Here is a 21,924-nt window from a genome sequence, read left to right as displayed (position 1 = left end):
GACTTTTTAGACCTTTTGGAGTGGGCAGGGCTGCAACAAAAGGAATCCTCGTCACCCCAAAAGGCGCAGTTAGTTAGATGAAAGTTAAATCTGTATATCATTTTTAACCGGTTCCCGACCAGCGCACGCCGATGTACACCGGCAGAATGGCACGGGCAGGCATATTGGCGTACAGGTACGTCCAATCTTCAATGCTGCCCATGCTATCGCGAGCGCCCCGCCGCCGGTCGGGTCCCCCGTGAGTCCGGTCGCGGGTCCCACGGATTCCATCGCTGCGGGCATACCCGTGATCGTCTCACGGGACGGCTGAATGGAGAAATGCTGTTGTAAACAGCATTTCTCCATTCTGCCTAGCAACTAGTGGCGCTGATCTCTGCTCCATGTGATTGGAGCAGAGATCAGTGTTCACTAAATGAAAGTCCAACCCCCACAGTTAGTAACACACCCCTAGGAACACTTAACCTCTACACCGCCACCCACTGGTTAACCCCTTCACTGCCAGTGTCATTTACACAGGAATCACTGCATTTATATACTGTAGCAGTGATTGCTGTATAACTGACAATGGTCCCAAAAATGTGTCAAAAATGTCTGATGTGTCCGCCATAATGTCGCAGTCACAATAAAAATCGCTGATCGCCACCATTACTAGTAAAAAAAAAAAAAAAAAAAAAATTATTAATAAAAATGCCATAAAACTATCCCTATTTTGTAAACGCTATAACTTTTGCGCAAACCAATCAATAATCGCTTGTTGCGATTTTTTTTTATACCAAAAATATGTAGAATACATATCGGCCTAAACTGAGGGAAAAAATGTTTTTTTTAATATATTTTTGGGGATATTTATTATAACAAAAAGTAAAAAATAATGCGTTTTTTTCAAAATTGTCGTTCTATTTTTGTTTATAGCACAAAAAATAAAAACCGCAGGGGTGATCAAATACCACCAAAAGAAAGCTCTATTTGTGAGAGAAAAAAAGGATGTCAATTTTGTTTGGGAGCCACATCGCACGACCGCGCAATTATCAGTTAAAGTGACGCAGTGCCGAATCGCAAAAAGTGATCTGGTCTTTGACCAGCTAAATGGTCCGGTCTGTAAGTGGTTAAGATGCATTGAACCTACCACTAAGCAGTAACAAAGTGAAACCTGGAGGGCACAGCTGAGCACGTCTGACAGCCATTATCCCTGAAAGATTCTGATATTTAAAAAAGGTGGGTGGGCTAATCCTAGTGCCCACCCCCTTAATTGGAGATCAGCAGGAAGGGAAAAAATAACCCTTTTCTAATAACAAAAATGGCTGCCAGCTGCCAAGCAACCGCGCATGCACTATCACCACCAGACCAGCCGATCCTTCCGCTGACAGCCGCGCGTGTACTCCACCCTCGGTACTGCACACACGCCTGACCTCACAATGTGCACACTGAATCAGGAGCACTGGCCAGAACATGACAGCAGGGTCACGCTGATGGATCGAGCATGCCCACGGCCTGCCAACCCCCCGACGCGCACTCCAACGGAAGAGGCCGCCAAGAGAACCTCCAAGGGATCAGCACCAACTCCTCCTGGAAAATGTGCATTTACTCCCAGACTACATGCGGGAAGCGGCACCGCACATGCAGGAAATTTAAATGGGAATGGCAGTAGGGGAAGAAAAAAAAGGAGAACATAAAAGGGGAGAAAGAACACAGCAGGCCAGGGTATCAAAAAGCTGATCCTTCTGTGAATATGCCTGAATTCACCACCATTGGCAGACTGCATTCCTGGGCAGATACTCTGCAATATGACCCCAAATGATCCACAGAAAGGGTTCCCAGTCTTATTAGCGGCCCAAGAACAGGGACTGCGCACGAGAGAGGCTGAACCCGGCAGAACCTGCCAAAGGCAGAGGTATGGACATACTGGTGCTACTCACCGGTTCAAGAGATATGAGGAAAAAAAAGAATGTTGGGGAAGGGACTACGTCTTTAATTTATGCTATTCACTGGTCCTGAGGGAGGAGTTGAGGTGGAGCTTTATCATCTGTATGCTGCCATAGAGGCATCAGGAAAAGTGATTTAAAAAAATAAATTCTGTTTAACCACTTGCCGACCAGCGCACGACTATGTACGTCGACAGAATGGCACGGGCAGGCAAATGGGCGTACATGTACGTCCCTTTAAATTTGGCGCCCTGCCATCGGGAGCGCGCCGCCGGCGGCGCGTTCCCGCGCTGGTCGGGACCCCCGCGAGTCCGGTCGCGGGACCCGCGGACTCGATCGCCGCGGGCATCCCCGCGATCGTCTCACGGAGCGGCCAAATGAAGAAATGCCGTTGTAAACAGCATTTCTCCATTCTGCCTAGCAACTAGTGACGCTGATCTCTGCTCCATGTGATTGGAGCAGAGATTAGTGTTCACTAAATGAAAGCCCAACCTCCCCACAGTTAGTAACACACCCCTAGGAACACTTAACCCCTACACTGCCACCCACTGGTTAACCCCTTCACTGCCAGTGTCATTTACACAGGAATCACTGCATTTATATAGCAGTGATTACTGTATAAATGACAATGGTCCCAAAAATGTCCGATGGGTCCCCCACAATGTCGCAGTCACAATAAAAATCGCTGATCGCCGCCATTACTAGTAAAAAAAAATAATAAAAAATTATTAATAAAAATGCTATAAAACTATCCCTATTTTGTAAACGCTATAACTTTTGCGCAAACCAATCAATAATCGCTTATTTCGATTTTTTTTTTACCAAAAATATGTAGAAGAATACGTATCGGCCCAAAATGAGGGAAAAAAATGTTTTTTTATATATTTTTGGGGGGTATTTATTATAACAAAAAGTAAAAAATAATGCGTTTTTTTTCAAAATTGTCGCTCTATTTTTGTTTATAGCGCAAAAAATAAAAACCGCAGGGGTGATCAAATACCACCAAAAGAAAGCTCTATTTGTGGGAAAAAAAGGACGTCAATTTTGTTTGGGAGCCACGTCGCATGGCCGCGCAATTGTCAGTTAAAGCGACAGTATGTGGGACATTTTGTGCCCTGCTGCAGCCAGACAGGGTGAGCACACATCCACACATAGGAGAAGTACAAGGGACACTTTGAACTTTCCATAAAGACTGGATTTTCTAGATTCTCTTAAATATTCATGTTATAATGTTGCAGTGTCCTGTAAAATAAATGCCGCTAGCCAGGTTTACAAACTTTTAGGTGCATTAAAGCATTTTAGCTGCTGGACCGCTCCTCTCCTGAACACGATGACCCTGTTTTTTTGCCTCTAAACATTGCCAAACGCCCCAAAAATGCCTGGTGTGCATGAGCCCTTAGTTCCCATTTAAAGTGTTAAAATGGAGGACAGGTTCGCGTTAAGTCTACAATGCTGTGGTAGATAATGAAAAAAATGTCAGGCATACATATTATTTTAAGGTCTTGCTAGTATTTTGCATTAGTAGTCCACTCTATTTAAACTTTGATATGCATGCGGAAAACACTGCCTACCTGCACAGCACTGGCATGGTGAGCCCCCTTTGTCAGTCCCTTTTGACCTGAGAACCCCTATTTGTGATGCAGTAGAGGACTTCTTATATATACTCACTGCAGACTCCTTTTTGTCATCCAGCAGAGACATTTTATACATATATTTTCTTATAGCAACAGATCAGCTTAAAGTGTAAAACCTATAAATATTCCTGTTTATAAGTCCTTAGATATTGCTTTTTTTTTTTTTTCAGGCTAAAAACACTTTCTGCAAAATAGAATCTGTTGATTCCCCTTTAAATGCATTTTTCTTGTCACTTCCTGTGAGGTAGAAAGAAACAACCATCATAATGTTTCTTCTGTAAACTACTAGCCCCATAAATCCACCATGTAATGGAAATTAATGCAGACATATCTAAGACCAGCCTTCAAAGAATAAATTACATGAAGTGACAGAATATAGGATTTTTTGTACTCACCGTAAAATCCTTTTCTCTGTAATTTACTGACCGACACAGCTCCTCTCTTAGACGATTGAGTTGTATACCTTTCCCTTTAGGAGACACTAGGCAAAGTTGTAACACAACACTCAGAACTTTCAGTTCCGACCGGGGGGCTGTCCCCTAGGTGTCAACCCTCCACCCTGCCTTGCAGTATAACGTAAAAATAAAAGGAGGGGCGGGTGCTGTGTCGGTCGGTGAATTACAGAGAAAGGTATTTTACGGGGAGTACAAAAAATCCTATTTTCTCTTATATTCACTGACCGACACAGCTCCTCTCTTAGACTATTGGGACGTCCCCAAGCAGTGCCAAATGAGGGGTGAGAAAAACAGCATAAAAACCTCATCCACCATGGCAAGTGGGAACTAGTAAAACTGCATTAAAACAATATTGTGCGTGGAAACCTCCACCACAAAATCAGGGTACCCTCAACAGGAGTGACTACCCACAACCGCACAAAAAAAACAGCGGAAGTAATGTAACAGTGAATTCTTAAAGGTACTGTGTTTTTATCGAAAAACCAGAAAAAAAGAAAAAATATTGCATATTCAATTGCAACTATACAGCCGCCTGCAAAAACTTTGCGGCCAAACAGGCATCAGCCGATGCACTGACATCTACCTTGTAGAACTTGGTAAACGTGTGGACAGACGACCAGGTCGCCGTCTTACACACCTGAGCGACAGACGCTTGGTGTCGGAAGGCCCAAGACGTTCTGATTGCCTTTGTGGAATGGGCCATAACCGGAAAGAGGGGCACCTGCCCCTTTAAGGCGTAGGCTTGTACTACAATCTGTCTGAACCACCTGGAAATGGTGGCTGATGAGACCGCCATGCCTTTCTTGGGACCAGCTACCGACAAACATCAAGTCTGACTTCCGAAAGGGAGCAGTGGTAGACAAATACACTTTCAGAGCCCGGACCACGTCCAGAGCGTGAAGGTCCACCTCCTTAGGGTGTTTTGGCCTAGGACAGAGAGATGGTAACACAATGTCCTCATTAATGTGAAAAGCCGAGACCACCTTTGGTAGAAAGGACGGTTGCGAACACAACACCACCTTATCCTTATGGATAACCAGATAAGGCGACTTGCAAGACAAGGCCGCCAGTTCCGAAAACCCTCCTGGCCAAGGTGATGGCCACTAGAAAGACCACTTTCTGGGAAAGAGTCAACAGGGGAAACTCCCTGATATTTTCAAGCAGCGGGTCTTGAAGCGCCGATAATACCAGGTTCAGATCCCATGGGGGTAACGGTGGACTACATGATGAACCCCCTAAACATAGGTACTCACCATGAGTGAGATGCCAGGGGTCGCTGAAAAAAGACAGCCAAAGCTGAAATTTTTGCCCCTTAATAGTGCTTAATGCCATTTTCTGGTCTACTCCTTGCTGAAAAAACAGCAGGATCCTGGATATGGAAAAAAGAGCGTGGATGCCAACCCTTCTCCGCACACATGAAGAAAAATTTCCGTGCTCTCAACATAGTTGGGATCACTGAGTCTGACAGACCCCGGTTCCTCAACACCTGGCTCTCAATAGCCGTGCCGTTAAAGCCACCGATGGTAAAGCAGGATTGAGAATCGGACCTTGAGACAGAAGGTCCTCTCGTAATGGCAGTTGCCAAACAGCGTCCAAACCACCAGTATTACTGGGATCCCCTCGGCTTCCACTCTGCGAATCAGATGTGGTAACAGCTTCAGTGGAGGAAAAGCATAGATCAGCTGGTACTGATCCCACGGAGCCACCAGCGCGTCTGCCCACGGATCTCTTATCCTGGACACGAATCTTGGCACCCTCTGATTGAGACGGGGGCTAGAAGATCCACGTCTGGTGTGCCCCACCTCAGGCACAGTAACCTGAATATCTCCGGATGCATTCACTGGATGTGGTCCGGGCTCTGCGGGTGTATCTGTCTGCTATGGGTCCCTTTTGGAGGTCAGACTCGCTGTTTGTATCGATGGCTGGTCCAAAGAAGGGATTGGCGGTCTCATCGGCCATCATCTCTTGGTGGATCAGACAGATTGTAGTTCAGGCTTATGCCATAAAGGGATGGGGGCCTCCCTTTCCTGTCACGGCGCATTCTACCAGAGCAATTGGTGCTTCTTGGGCTTTCCGGGATTAAGCGTCTGTTTCTCAGGTGTGTAAGGTGGCAACCCGGTAGTCCGTTCACACTTTTACTAAATTTTACAAGGTTGATGCGAGTGCATCTTCGGATGCTTGCTTCGGCCGCAAGGTTTTGCAGGTGGCTGTTTAAGATTGTAACTCCTCCATTGAGGAGCGCTGCCTGTTTTGGGTGGAGTTATTGTTGTTTGCTGTTCCCACCCCTCGTTTCTTTGACACTGCTTGGGGGCATCCCTAATATCAAGAAGAGCTGCTGTGTCCGTCAATGAACGAAAGAGAAAATAGGATTTATGTACTTACTGTAAAATCCTTTTCTCTGAAGTTCATTGGCGGACACAGCACCCACCCCTCCTATTTATGTTTGTACTGCTTTTGATGAACTGAGCTGCTGGATGCAGTGTGAGGGGTTATAGCCAGTAGGACCACCCCCTGGGCAGTACTGTGCAAGTGTTGCTGTTTTTAACACTTTCTGCCTAGTCCTCTCCTAAAGGGGCAATATAAAGGTCAAGAAGAGCTGCTGTGCCCGTCAATGAACTTCAGAGAAAAGGATTTTACGGTAAGTGCAAAAATCCTATTATTTAATTCCCTGCAGATTTTGCAAGTTTGCCCACTTACACCTATGATAAAAATTATAGACCCTTCATTTCTTTGTATTTTAAATAATAGAGACAGAATATCAACCAAGAATCCCGAAAAAACACGATACAAATTTTAAAAATTTGAGCTGCAGTTCAGTGAGTAAAATAATTATTTGATCCCCAAGCAAAACATGACTTAGTGCCATGCTTGCCAACAAGTGTTTCTTAACCAGGTACTAAGACGTTTCTTGTAGTTGGTTACCAGGTTTGCACACATCTCAGGAGGGATTTTGGTCTTTTCTTCTTTACAGATCTTCTCTAAATCCGTAAGGTTTCTTGGCTGTCGCTTGGCAACTCTAAAGCCCCGTACACACGAGAGGACTTATGTCCGACAGACTTCCGAAGGAGTTCTGCCGGAGTTCCGACAGAGTTCTGACGGACTTTTCGACTGAGCGGACTTGGCCACACACAATCACACTAAACTCCGACGGATTCGAACGTGATGACGTACGACTGGACTCGAATAAGGAAGTTCATAGCCAGTAGCCAATAGCTGCCCTAGCGTCGGTTTTAGTCCGTCGGAATAGCATACACACCAGCGGATTTTTCGGAGGGACCGGGTACGGCGGAGTTCCGTCGGAAAAATTTGAAGCATGTTCCATTTTCTAAAGTCCGTCAGACTTTTGCGAATCAAAAGTCCGTTGCAGCCCACACACGATCGAGTAGTCTGACGGACTCAGTCCGTCGGACTTTGGATGTTGAAAAGTCCGCTCGTGTGTACGGGGCATAAGTTTCAGGTCCTTCCATAAATTTTGTATAGGACTAGGTCATTCCATGACCTTAATGTGCTTCTTTTTGTGCCACTCCTTTGTTGCCTTGGTGCTATGTTTTGGGTCATTGTCATGCTGGAAGACCCATCTTCAGTGTTCTGGCTGAGGGAAGAAGGTTCTCCAAGATTTTACAATACATGGCCCCGTCTCTTTTCCCCTCAGTGCGGCAAAGTCAGCCTCTACTTTTAGTATGGAAACAGCCCAAAAGCATAATGTTTCCACCTCTGTTCTTGACTGTAGGGATGGCGTTCTAAAGCCCCATACACACTATCAGATTGTCTGCTGATTTTTTTCCATCAGATTTACCAAAACCATATAATATGAGGTCAAACCTTAGGGGTTTCGATGTGTATGCAATCAGGCAGGCCCTTGTACTACATGGTTTTGGTAAATCTGAAGGAAAAAAATCAGCAGACAATCTGATAGTGTGTATGGGGCTTTAGGGACATGGTCAGCATTTTTCTTCCTCTAAACACAGTGAGTCGAGTTAATGCCAAAGAGCTAAATTTTGGTCTCATCTGACCACAGCACTTTCTCCCAGTCCTTCTCTGAATCATTTAGATGGTCATTGGCAAACCTCAGATGGGCCTGTACATGTGCCTTCTTGAGGAGGGGACCTTGCGGGCGTGGCAGGATTTCAAACAATTGCGGCATATTGTTTTACCAATGGTTTGCTTGGTGACTGTGGTCCCATCTGCCTTGAGATAATTTCTTTCATGATCATCCTTACCCCATGAGGCAAAATCTTGCATGGAGCTCCAGACTGAAGGCGATTGATGGTTATTTTGTATTCATTCCATATGTGAATAATCGCTCCAACAGTTGTCTCCTTCTCACCAAGCTTCTTGATGATAGTTCCGTAGCCCAATGTTCAGGATTTCCCTCAGATGAAACGGCTGTGGTAATTACTAAGGAAGTGAAACTGATCAAATCGTCTGTGCAAAATAATGGAGAGCCTGAAAACATGACTTGTTGGGGGTACTTTAGGACTGGAGTTGAGAAACATTGCTGTATAGCCCATGCAGGTCTGCAATCTTGTCCCCGACATCCTTTGACAGCTCTTTGGTCTTGTCCATGATGGTTAGGTTTGAGTGGAAGAAAGATTCTGTGGAGAGGTGTCTTCTATATACATAATGAGTTGTTGTTAGGAGCACCCTCTTAAATTGACAGGACTGATCTGTGTACCACATACTGTAGCCAGTCTGTGGGAGCCAGAGTTATTGTTGGTAGGGGATAAAATACTTATAAATTCACATCTATGATAAAAAAAATTATAGATCCTTCCTTTCTTTGAACGTGGGCAAACTTACAAAATTTGCAGGGGATCAAATAATTATTTCCCCCACTGCAGATCCACATCAATCAATGATGATCCTAATGAAGAAACATGCTGAGCTACCAACATGTCTGCTCTCGATGCTGTTCTTGATAGCTCCTGGTCCTGCAGCTTAAAGGAGAAGTCCAGCCTGCGCTCATTTGGGCTATGGTTTACAGGAGTGCAATTCGTTTAGCACTCCTGTGATCCTTTTTCAGCAGAGAGCAGGCTGAAGTCCACTCTCTGACTTCACAGGAATCAGTCCAGGCACGTGCCATTGCGACATTAAAGTCTGGATCTGCCAGGTGCCTGGACTGATGCCCGTCTCAGCCTGCCGCTGAGAGCCTGAGATGGCCACTCCCCTCCCCTCCTCAGCGCTCCACCTAGGTAAGTATGAAATTGGAAAAAACAAAAACATACTTCTCTTTTCCAGGGATCTTTTGACCTGGTCACAAACCTCTGTACCTTCCGAATGAGTCGAGAAGCCAGGAGATCCACATCTGGCGTGCCCCCACCTTAGGCAAAGGAGCTGAAATACATCCGGATGGAGTGACCGTTCCCCTTGGTGCAGCATCTGATGACTTAGGTATTTGTTGTTGCCCAAATATGGATATGGCCATATTTGGTCAATGACATCACAGGGAACATGTCATTCCCTTTGTTTACATTCAGTTGTGAAGCCAAAACTGTAATTTATGGCAAGCAACCTGGAGTGGACACGTCAGTGTTAGGCGTGTCATGGCAGGCGTTGTACTAATAGAGCTACCTGTTTTAATGATGTGACCGACAATGGATTTACATCACAGGACTGATAATACTGGATTGTCACCAGTTTTTTTTTTTTTCCAATAAAAGTCTTTTTGTAAGGTTTGTGTTTATTTACTGTTCAGTTGTTTTTGTAAAAGTATAATCAGGTTTACATGAACAGTTTGTACCTCTTAAAAAGGATTTTCAGATTCAAATAAGTTACCTCTCCCACAACTACTAGGCAAGGAAGGCGATTGCTTGCAGGCCTCCATTTCCTGGCCAGTCTGGCTGCGTGCTCAGTTAAGGGACTGATATGAATTTTTAGGGGTATCCCCACACTTTTTTTTGTTTTTTTAAGCATTATTGGTTTTGTTTCACTATAGCAACCAATGACATAATTTATTTTAAGGCTGCAGGCGGACATTTTTTTTTCATGGGGTCCCCCATATAATACATGAAATTTAGCGGCCAGCAATTTAAATTATATTTTTTCCATCTTAAGTGTCACTATTTCTTATGTACATTGTATGGGTGTGCCCCTTCACAGGCAGTTTTAATGGTTCATTCATATTATATGCAGTGACCTATGTTTTTTTCCAAACTGGATAACGCTGGTGTGATCTGTGGAAAAATGATGCGTGTCTACATTTTTCTGTAGTTCACAGGATGGCACAGCATGCCACCTCACTGAAGCACAAAAGCACGGTGCTGCTATGTGAAGACATGAATGAAGTGTCACTGTCATACTTAAAATAAAGTGCTTACACTGACAGCTGCTCGCATGGTAAACCTGCGTTTTACTTTGTAGGATAGTGTTAGCCTAAGTCTGGGTTCACAATGTTGTGCAGATCAGCTCACAGCAGGGGTCGGTGCATCCCTGTTCTCCGTTTGAGGGACGAATCAGACATGCATCAGTGTGAACGCAGCCTAAGATATCTCCCAAGCGTGTTATTTAAAAAGAATTGTGCATGTTTTGCTTTAAGCCTTATTAAAAGAGCTATTCCCTGCCGAACAGCATTTATTTTCATTTTTATTTGGGATATGTTCCTGCTGGCAGTGGTCAGCATCTACAGAAGTATGTCTCTAGTCTCCAACAGCTCCATAGCATGTTTACAGTCTCTAGCCATCTCTTCTAGTATAAGCCTGGTGCACATGATACGATTGTTGGCCAACCGAGCATCTGATTTTTGTCTTAAGGGCGTGTGCCAGGATCTTGTCTTGCATACTAATGGTACACAATTGTCGTGCAACAAACGTAGTGACGTATTACAAGGAATTTCAGCTCTTGAGCTCCAGTCTTTGGGCCCCTTCTGCTAATTTCGTGTTTGGTGAGCACTGATTCTGAGCATGCGTGTTTGTACTTTTGACTTTTGTGTGACGGATTTGTGTACTGACCATACGAAAATCTGATGTCAAACCGTTGTCCTGCCATCCAAAATTTGTTGGCCAAAAGTTGGACAATTGTCAAAAGGAGTGTACTAACAGTAAGATGTTAGGTCAACAGACAATCCCCTGCCAACAATCATACAGTGTGCACGAGGCGTCAGTCTCTGACCATGGTCTGCAGCATATCTACAGTCTCTGACATCGACTGTTCACTGAATATGTGTGGCATTTTTTTTTTATCTGTTAGGGGCTTCACGTGAGGCTCCCCATATCAATAAAGTTGACCACCACTGATTTAGGGGGTTAAAACAGGTCAGTCAAATGCCTCTGAAAAGCAATTTGGGTGTCACTATAATTTTTTACCCTTTTTTTTTTTTCCCCCTCCCTTGGTGTGATAGTATTTTGTTGGGACAGGCTCTTTTTAATGGGACATCAGGGGTCTATTAGACCTTCTTGGGGGTCTGTGGAAGCGATCGGGTGGCTGCCCCACTGCTTCCACCTGACAGTTAACTTATCTGATTTACTAGCACCTCCTAGCTGTGAGGGTGTGTAAACAAAACACCCCCTCACTCCTGGCTGCTGTAGACATACAGTATTGTCAGTGGCCACAAAAAGGTAAAGCAGTGGGGGTTATGTTGAAAGCTATATAGTGCTCCTCCATCCACTTTTTAAAAGGCCATATAACAGTGCAATTGTGTGGGTCAAGGTGCATTGCATCAATTTAGGCAGCCTATGCTAAATGAATTGACTGTAAAGCACCTCAACCCCTGAAAAAAAAAAAAAATCAGTCCTACTACATTTTCTGCAGCATACTGTAATGTAAACTGAAGACAACGTGGGCATACGATAAGCCCCCGTGGCAGTAATAGTAACATCTAGTGTTGATGTTAGTGGCTGCAATAATAATCCCCAGCACTGGTGTCAGTGACCTCAAAAATAACCCCAGTGTTAGTGTCAATACTATTAACTACTATCACTTTTGTACACTGCTCTTCTAGAAGCTGAGGCCTATGTCAAAATAATCTAACTTTTTTTTCTTTTTAGATTTGGATAGAGTAGGGAAGGATAAAACCCATGTCAGAGTTGGTTTTGCCATCACTTTCTGTCCAAAAGACCATACTCAATAAAATAAATACAGAGGGTGCCCAGCTGAGACAAAAACAGCAATAGAAGCATGACGGGGTTCTGAATTTTCCTTACTTTATCCAAAAGCGTAAAAAAAAGAAGAGAAAAAGCTTTGCTGTCTATACACTTTAATGTGTCCTTAGCTCATCCTCATGTAATTCCAGCAGTACATACAGTTGTGCTCATAAGTTTACCCTGGCAGAATTTATGATTTCTTGGCCATTTTTCAGAGAATATGAATAGTATGAATGATAAAACAAACTTTTTTCACTCATGGTTAGTGTTTAGATGAAGTCATTTATTATCAACTGTTTTTACTCTTTTTAAATCATAATGACAACAGAAACTACCCAAACGACCCTGGTGATTTTGGCTTAACATGCACACAAGTTGACACAAAGGGGTTTGAATGGCTATTAAAAGGTAACCATGCTCACCTGTGATCTGTTTGCTTGTAATTAGTGTGTGTATAAATGGTCAATGAATTTCTGGACTCCTGACAGACCCTTGCCTCTTTCATCCAGTACAGCACTGGTGTTTCTGGATTCTGAGTCATGGGGAAAGAAAAATAATTGTCAAATGATCTGTGGGAAAAGGTAGGTGAACTGTATAAACCAGGAAAGGGATATAACAAGAATTGAGACTGCCAATCAGCAGTGTTCAAACTCTAATTGAGAAGTGCAAAATGAGGGGTTCTGTTGAAACCAAACCATGGTCAGGTAGACCAACTAAAATTTCAGCCATACCTGCCAAGAAAATTGTTCGGGATGCAAAGCAAATCGTGGTATGGCTGTTTTAAGATGCATAAGGAGGCACTTGAAGAAAGATTGGCTGCATAGGCGAGTTGCCAGAAGAAAGCCATTTCTACGCAAATGGCACAAAGTATCCCGCTTACAGTACGCCAAACCACACAGAGACCAGCCTCAAGCCTTCTGGCACAAAGTCATTTGGTGTGATGAGACCAAAATTGAGCTTTTTGGCCACAACCATAAATGCTACAGTTGGAGAGGAGTCAACAAGGTCTATGATGAAAGGTACACCATTCCTACTGTGAAACACAGAGGTGGATCGCTGATGTTTTGGGGATGTGTGAACTACAAAGGCACATGAAATGTAGTCAAAATTGATGGCAAGATGAATGCAGTATGTTATCAAAAAATACTGGAGGAATATTTGCATTCATCATTGGCATACAGCAAAATAAAGTGAAGGTTCAGGAGTGGTCATCTCAGTCTCCTGACCTCAATATCATTGAGCCACTCTGGGGAGATCTCAAACATGCAGTTCATGCAAGACAGCCCAAGAATTTACAGGAACTGGAGGCTTTTTGCCAAGAGGAATGGGAAGCTTTACCATCTGAGAAGATAAAGAGCCTCATCCACAAATACCACAAAAGATTTCAAGCTGTCAATGACGTTAAAGGGGGCAATACACCGTATTAAGAACTGCGATATGTAAACTTTTGATCAGAGTAATTTGGGGTTGTGTTATGATTTTAAAAAGAGTAAACACAGTTGCTTGATAATAAATTGCTTCAGCCAAACACTAACCATGAGTGAAAGAAAAGTTTTTATATTATCATTCATATTCTCAGAAAAATGGGCAAAAAAATCATAAATTAAACTTATGACCACAACTGTATACTGACAGGAAAGGTGCTGATAAAAAAAAACAGCAGAGTACTAACCTTATCAGTGTGCTCCTTTATTATCCCATCTGTGCTGTTGTGGAGGTTTAGAATGTGGTAGGGGTGATGGGATCGAAATGACAAATCACTTGGCGGACAAGACAGTTGACCTATATGTATTTTTCCTGTGTACTTAGTGTTTTGGATCCGAACTAGAACCGCTCGGTACCTTTGCTTCTGTCCCCCTGGCCAAATTAATCCTCAATATAAAAGTGTGCACACTTGAAGTCAAACACTGACGCAGGCACAGTTCAGTATTCAGATACTTCTCTATTTTTATTTCCTGAACTCCGGCTGATATACAATGAGCCAGATATCTTACTATCAAATCAGAAATTAGATGAAAGACAGCGTGTACAAACCACAAATTATACATATTCATTATTGTGACGAAGGATAAGCTTTTTAGCTGGTTTATGTCTTAGAAAGGTAAAAGCAAAACTATCGTAGCTAAAATAGGGTCTTGTTTTCAGTCCCTTCTTCCTCTTGGGTGTAGTCTCATGGTGCCGAAAACAGGCGCAATCTTCTTTTTGACTTTGCTCTTTTTAACCCTTGCAGTTTCGTTCCACATGAAGGGAGAAGCTGGCAGACATCTTAATTATGATTAAATGAGTATGATTAAAGTTGATAGCTGATAGTGAAAGATAAGCACTTATATCTATAAGAGTACCAGAAATAGGCATTTCACTTATAACACTCATGATCACATCCATTACACTTAGCATCTTGTCTGACGCTCAGCTTTAAAACGAATTAGCATTATACAAATTATAGGGGATGGTTTCTGTAGCAATACCTGCATTAAATCATCTTATTTAACTCTCAAGGGTGTGGACCTGCATGTTGTTATGGTCCTTACGGAGGTGGTCCATGACAACTGGAGCCAGAAAAAAAGGGGAGTGGGAAATTCATGAAAATGATCAAAATTTGGTACTACTGCTCTGCATGCATAATGGCACGGCTGAAATAAAAAAACAGACTGTAGAAATTATGCTTTTGGTCACAAATATTAGGGTGCTCTTACAAGAGTCTAAATATCTCAGATCATGCTGCCATCTCAGACTTAGGCTATGCGTGTAGCTGTCAGTCTGCGGGCAGGTTGTGTGTCCTTGTACCAACTGCCATTCATCACAGAGAAAAAATAAAGGTCTTCATACATTGTGAGAATTGTCAAAAGCCTTCACTTTTAGATTTTAACTTTCTCTTTTCTATGATATCAGAAATGTGGAACTACCTGAAAAGAGATTCAGAATGAACAGCTTTGTAACGGACTTTGGTAGACCTTCAGAAGTCAACAAAATGTTCTCCCATGATGCAGTTGAAGAATCTAGGTCACTATTTCATTGCTACATCAATGAAGTTGATCACCCCGCCAGTACAAAACGGACTTCCAAGACTACAGACAATGGTATTCTCATCCAGCAGACTGTTAGAAACTGCAAAGTGGAAGTTGATCCTGGTGGCTTTGCTAAATTCAACATTCCAAACTTTGTAACCACAGACCAGAATTCTTCAGCCGATGAAGATCTTCTTATATACGACCCCCCAATTATACTAGAAAATCATCCATCTAGCTCAGACCAAAATAGTTTTATAGACTGACCAACATCTGTCTCATTTTTTACACTATGTAGAAGCAATGAAATGGAAAAACACATTTTATACTGTTGTATTCACAAATAAAACTTGATTATATTTGGTGCTTTTCTGTGTGAAAATAAATGCACTATTTATATTGCCTACTTCAATTTGGTATTTGGTGTGATATAGTGTCTTCTCTCTTTGCTTCACTTTACTGTTTATTGATTAGAGAAACTATCGCATAACTATGCTTATCAACGCTACGAGCATTTGTATTTACTGTATATTGCAATAAATTACAGGTTGCCATGATCAGTTACTTAAAAATAGAGATTTTGGTTTTTGAATTTGATCGTTTTTTTTAATTAAAAAAAATAAAAATAAAAAAAAAGGCCCAAGCTTACTTCCTGGGAGTCACATGATAGGCTTACTATTACTCGTATCATTTTTTTTTTTTTTTTTTAATTTAAAGTAGAACTATAAGCAAAACCTTTTTTTCATTTTGGATGGAGTAATGGAGGGTTATAACAGTTTTTATATATTTTTTTGCCATCTGTGACCAATTGGGGAGATTTACCTTCGCTTCCTGTCCTATAGCCAAAGCAGGAAGTGAGAGGAAAGCCCTGCAGCCAGTTTCCATATTGGAAGATGTCCCCTCTATTACTTTTCTGGGATTTGTAATTTTCTTTTATTTTCAATAATAAGGGTAAACTGGACAAATAGAGAGGGTGAAGCTCCCTAATGGGGGCACATACCACAATAAAAACTCACAGGTGTTCTAATCTATCTGCACTCTGTCCAAAACCAAAAAGAAAGTTTTTTTGTCACAGAATTTTTGATTTAGACAATTGATAATTAACCCACATGCTAATATATATATGGGAAGCTACTGACAGCAGATATGGGTGAGGGTGGAAGAAATTGGTCCATAAAAAGGCCACATTTATTCTTGTAAGTGGGTCTTGTACCACTGCTTCCTCTGTTCTATTTAGTGTTCACATTTTTTGTTTTGGATAGAGTAGGGAAGGATTAGAATCCCTATCAGTTTTTTAACCCTTTACCTCCTGTTTTGGTGACAGCCATAACATTCTGAAATGCCATCGCTTTCTGTCCTGGTAACAGTGGTCAAATAAAGATCCTGAATCTCCACAGCAATGCATATCAGACAAGGGTTCTACAGAAGGGATGAGCTGAACACCCCCCTGGTTCGGTTCGCACCAGAACCTTCGAACGGACCGAAAATTTGCATGAACTTTAGAACCCCAATAAAGTCTATGGGACTCGATGTTCGAAATCAAAAGTGCTAATTTTAAAGGCTAATGTGCAAGATATTGCCCTAAAAAGGGTTTGGGGACCAGGCTCCTTCCCCAGGGGACATGGATCAATGCCAATTTTTTTTTAAAACTGCAGTTTTTTCGGGAGCACTGATTTTAATGACAAAGTGAAAAAAGTGAAATATTCCTTTAAATATCGTGCCTGTGAAGTGGCCCGTGTTTAGGACAGTCCCTGCACAAAATGACATTTAACTGAAAAAAAGTTATTTAAAACTGCTTGCGGTTTTAATGTAATGTGTGGTTCCGGCAATATGGATGAAAATCAGTGATAAAAATGGCATGGATAGCCCCCCCCCCCCCCGCCTATTACCAGCCCCTTTGGGTCTTGTACAGATATGAAGGGGAACCCCGTACCCAAATTAAAAAAAGGCACTATATACTCAGAACAGCAGTATACAGGCAGGGACTGTGTAGGTTTGTTGTGTTAAGTAGAATCTGTTTGTAATTTTGAACTGGTAAATTTTTAAAGTGTAGCTCAAAAAATCTACTATTAAGCTTTTTGGAAAACATAGGGAAGGGTTATCACCCCCGTATATAATTTTTTTGCCATCCCTCTTTTTTTCATCTCCCTTCCTGTTGTCTCCTTCCGTTTGCAAGTAGGAGACGTTTGTAAGTTGGATGTTTGAAAGTAGGGGGCTGCCCTATATGCTCAGCAGAAATTTGGGCCTAAGGTGTTGGTGTTGCTACAACACTGTAAGCCCTCAAAGTGACTCTTGGTGGGCGCTGGAGTGCCCTGCTGTGAACAATTTTATCAAGAATTGTAATTACATGCCATTGTTAAACAGTGGTAGAAAAATTGGGCCTTTGGTGGTTGTGGTGCTGGTGCCACAACACTAAGTCCTCACAGTTACTCTCGGTGGGCGCAGGAACGGGCCCTGCTGTGAAATATTATATCAAGAATTGTAATTACATGCACCTGTTAAACAGGTGCTGAAAAATTGGGCCTTAGGCACTGGTGCCACGACACTGAAACCTCTCCCAGATACTCTAGTTGGAGTGCATAAATGAGCCCTGCTGCAAAGCATTGCATCAAAAATTGTAATTACATGCCCCTGTTAAACAGGGGCTGAAAAATTGGGCCTTAGCCACGGGTGGCGTCACTCAGAACCAAAAATGTTCTTCCAAGTTATCAGCAGGATCATTGAGGAGGAAGAGGATAGTCAGCCAACATAACAGGCAGTCACTCAGCATCAGCAGTCTTGAATGGATGTGACATTTCACAAAAAATTATTTGGTTACATCAGCTTCAGGTGCCTGGTAGCTGGTGGTGAGCCAAGACTGATTCATCTTTATGAAGGTCAGTCGATCAACCGAGTCAGTGGACAGGCGCACCCTGTAATCAGTTACAAAGCCTCCAGCAGCACTGAATGTGCGTTCCGAAAGAACGCTAGATGCAGGACAGGCCAGTAGCTCAATTGCATACTGTGCAAGCTCTGGCCAGTGATCCATCCTCAAGACCCAGTAACCCAGAGGATTTTCGGTGGGAAAGGTGTTCAAGTCTGACCTTGCCCCTAGGTATTCCTGCACCATGCAAATCAGACGCTGGTGATGGTTGCTGGAACCGATCATACCTTGGGGCTGCAGACTAAAAAATTATCTGAACACATCAGTCAGTCGGCCACCTTCTCCACCGCTCCTTCTGTGACTGACCAAAGCCTCAGCAACACGTGGCCACGACCAGGAGTTTGTAACCTCCCAGTCTCTGGAACGCATTGCACAGACCTTTCTGCAAGGCCTCCCGGAGATGTTTCATCCTCTGCTCCCTCTGCGACGGCAAGATAAGGTCCGCAACCTTACCCTTGTACCGTTGACCAAGGAGAGTGGCCAGCCAGTAATGGTCCCTCTCCTTGATGCGAAGAATACGAGGATCCTTCCGCAGGCTTTTCAGGATCAGGGAGGCCATGCAGCGTAGGTTAGCTGAGGCATTTGGTCCAGAGTCCTCTGGGTCACTAAGGACAACATGATCCGCAGCCACCTCCTCCCAGCCATGTACAAGTCCACAGGTTTCTTGGGACTGCAAATCATCCCTAAAAGACTGCTGCTGTTGAGTGCCAGGCTCCACCCACATGCTGACACAATCCTCCTCCTCTTCCTGTGTGATGGGTGGGACAGCAGGAACACTGTCTGGATAAAGGGGGCCTTGAGAGGCAAGGAAGTCCTCCTCTTCCGGCCTCTAGTGCCCTGTCCATTATTCCAAGCAGCGTATGCTCCAACAGGTGGACAAGAGGTACAATGTCACTGATGCATGCACTGTCACTTCTCACCATCCTTGTGGCCTCAAATTGTGACAGTGCATGCATCCCTGATCATGCCCCACTGGCGTGGTGAAAAAAAAGAGCTCCCCTGACCCTGTCCTGGTGCCGTAGTCACACTCATTGATGGCCCACTGCTGCAGCATGGCCAACATTGAATTCCACCTGGTGGGCATGTCACATATAAGGCGATTCTTGGGCAGGTTCAACTACTTTTGTAGCTCAGCTAGCCGAGAACTGGCATTAAATGATCTGAGGCAGGCCAGGAAAGTCTGTGCATTTCCACCGGACATCCTGTAAGCCCGGGTACATGCCCAAGAACCGCTGCACCACCAGGTTAAGGACATGAGCCACACAGGGCACATGGATCAGTTGTCCCTGTCAGAGGGCAGAGAGGAGGTTGGTGCCATTGGTTGGTACCATCAACCACCTCTTGGCCTGCCCCTGCAGAGCTGACAAAATATCTATCCCAGTGTGGCTCCTGTCCCCCAAACAAACCAGCGCAAGCACGGCGTGGTATCTTTTTGCCTGCATACTTGCGTAGCCCCTTGAAAGCCTACGGAGCACCGCTGGTTCCGAGGACAAAGCACTGGAAGAGGCCATGGAGGAAGAAGAAGAGGAGGGGGTGGAGGAGAGAGGTGTGTCACAACCAATAGTAGCATTTTGGAGGCGTGGTGGCGGAACAACCTCCAACACTACTTCACCTTGTCCTGCATACTTCCCAGCTGCCAGAAGAGTGACCCAATGGGCCGTGAAAGATGGGTAACGTCCCTGTCCATGCCTGCTGGACGAGTCAGCGGTAATATGCACCTTACAGCTGACTGCCCTGTCCAGCGAGGCATGGACATTGCCTTCCACATGCCGGTAGAGAGCAGGAATCGCCTTCCATAAGAAAAAGTGGTATTTGGGAACCTGCCACTGAGAAACCACACATTGCACAAACTCATGGAATGGGGCAGAGTCTACCAACTGAAAAGGCAGCAGTTGAAGTGCTAGCAATTTAGCCAAGCTAGCATTCAACCGCTGGGCATGTGGATGGCTGGAAGTGAACTTCTTTCGACGGTCCAGCAGCTGGGGCAGGGAAATTTGCCTGCTACAATCAGACATCGGTGTACTGCTAGCAGAGTGCCCGCAAGTACTTTGCTGTGACACACCTAATTCTACGCCTTCATTCCTCTCATTGCAGGTTTCAGAGAGGACTGAAGGTATAGTGGGGGTTGGAGATCCCAGCTGATGAGGAGCAAGGAGAGATTCACTTTGTTCTTTGGTGTGGGTCTTTAACCACTTTAACCCCCGGACCAATTAACAGCCTAAGGACCAGAGGTCTTTTTACAATTTTTCACTGCACTGCTTTAACTGGTAATTGCGCGGTCATGCAATGTTGTATCCAAACGAAATTTGTGTCCTTTTCTTCCCACAAATAGAGCTTTCTTTTGATGGTATTTGATTGCCTCTGCGATTTTTATTTTTTGCGATATAAATGGAAAAAGACCGAAAATTTTGAGGAAAAAAAGATATTTTCTACTTTTTGTTATAAGAAAAATCGAATAAACTCAATTTTAGTCATACATTTAGGGCAAAATTTATTCAGCCACATGTCTTTAGTAAAAAAAATGTAAATAAGCTTATATTTATTGGTTTGCGCAAAAGTTATAGCGTCTACAAACTAGAGTACATTTTCTGGAATTTACACAGCTTTTAATTTATGACTGCCTATCTCATTTCTTTGAGGTGCTAAAATGGCAGGGCAGTACAAACCTCCCCAAATGACCCCATTTTGGAAAGTAGACACCCCAAGGAAATTGCTGAGGGGCATGTTGAGCCCATTGAATATTTTTTTTTTGTCCCAAGTGATTGAATAATGAAACAAACAAAAAAAAAAGTTTACAAAAAGTTGTCACTAAATGATATATTGCTCACACATGCCATAGTTATATGTGGAATTGCACCCCAAAATATATTCTGCTGCTTCTCCCGAGTACGGGGATACCACATATGTGGGACTTTTTGGGAGTCTAACTGCGTACGGCACCCCGAAAACCAATCACTGCCTTCAGGATTTCTAAGGGTGCAAATTTTTGATTTCACTCCTCACTACCTATCACAGTTTCGAAGGCCATAAAATGCCAAAATAGCACAAAATCCCCCCAAATGACCCCATTTTGGAAAGTAGACACCCCAAGCTATTTACTGAGAGGCATGTTGAGTCCATGAAATATTTTATATTTTGCCACAAGTTGCAGGAATATTAAAATTTTATTTTTTTTGCACAAAGTTGTCACTAAATGATATATTGCTCACACATGCTATGGGCATAAGTGAAATTACACCCCAAAATAAATTCTGCTGCTTCTCCCGAGTACGGGGATACCACATGTGGGGGACTTTTTGGGAGTCTAGCCACGTATGGGACCCCGAAAACCAAGCACTGCCTTCCGGATTTAAATATAAAACGCTACAAAAAAAAAAAAAAAAACTGTTAGCGATCGCAGGGATCAGGCCTGACTCTGCGAACGCTGCAGTTATGTGTTTAGTAAGTGACAGTGATCAATCGATACTGCACTTGGGTGGGCTGGGCGGAGGGGCAAAACACAGGTGCCAGCAGGTATCTGGGCTGAACCCACTAACAATGCGTTTTTTTGGAACCCTAAACTGCTGGGGACGCTAGTATAGATCTGATACTGATCTGTTCAGATTCTATACCACTACGGGAGGTGTATGCTTTACGCGTGGGTGTTAGCGGTACTGGCACTAACCTAGGGTTGCCTGGGGCGACACAGACCCTGACCCTAAAACCTAATTGATATCACCCGCCGGGTGATCAGGGGGTTAAACCTTTATTGGGTAATAAATGGTGGGTGCCCTGATGCTATAAAAAGCAAACTAACCAGAGTCACCCATAACACTTATACGGTGATCACTGGTGAAAGGGTTAACTAGGGCCAATCAGGGGGTTAAAATCTTTATTAGGTAGCAAATGGGGGTCCCTGGCGTTA

At 43.6% G+C, this 21,924-nt stretch overlaps 1 protein-coding gene across 2 annotated transcripts in view; it reads left to right on the top strand.

Moving 5' to 3' along the window:
* MRAP2 (melanocortin 2 receptor accessory protein 2) overlaps positions 1-15,526 on the top strand; it is a 60,048-nt gene extending 44,522 nt beyond the window's left edge. For both annotated transcript variants that reach the window (XM_077487311.1, XM_077487312.1), the window contains exon 4: positions 14,982-15,526. In XM_077487311.1, the coding sequence (XP_077343437.1) occupies positions 14,982-15,363 (382 nt within the window). In that variant the 3' untranslated portion in view covers positions 15,364-15,526. The remainder of the gene's footprint in view (positions 1-14,981) is intronic.
* Positions 15,527-21,924: the final 6,398 nt, after the last annotated feature.

Source organism: Lithobates pipiens, unplaced genomic scaffold (assembly GCF_037356315.1).
Source record: "Lithobates pipiens isolate NorthernLeopardFrog02 unplaced genomic scaffold, aLitPip1_a1.2 Scaffold_18, whole genome shotgun sequence".
Lineage (NCBI taxonomy): Eukaryota > Metazoa > Chordata > Amphibia > Anura > Ranidae > Lithobates > Lithobates pipiens.
Note: the sequence above shows the minus strand (reverse complement) of the source record. Positions and strands in the feature narration are given on the sequence as shown.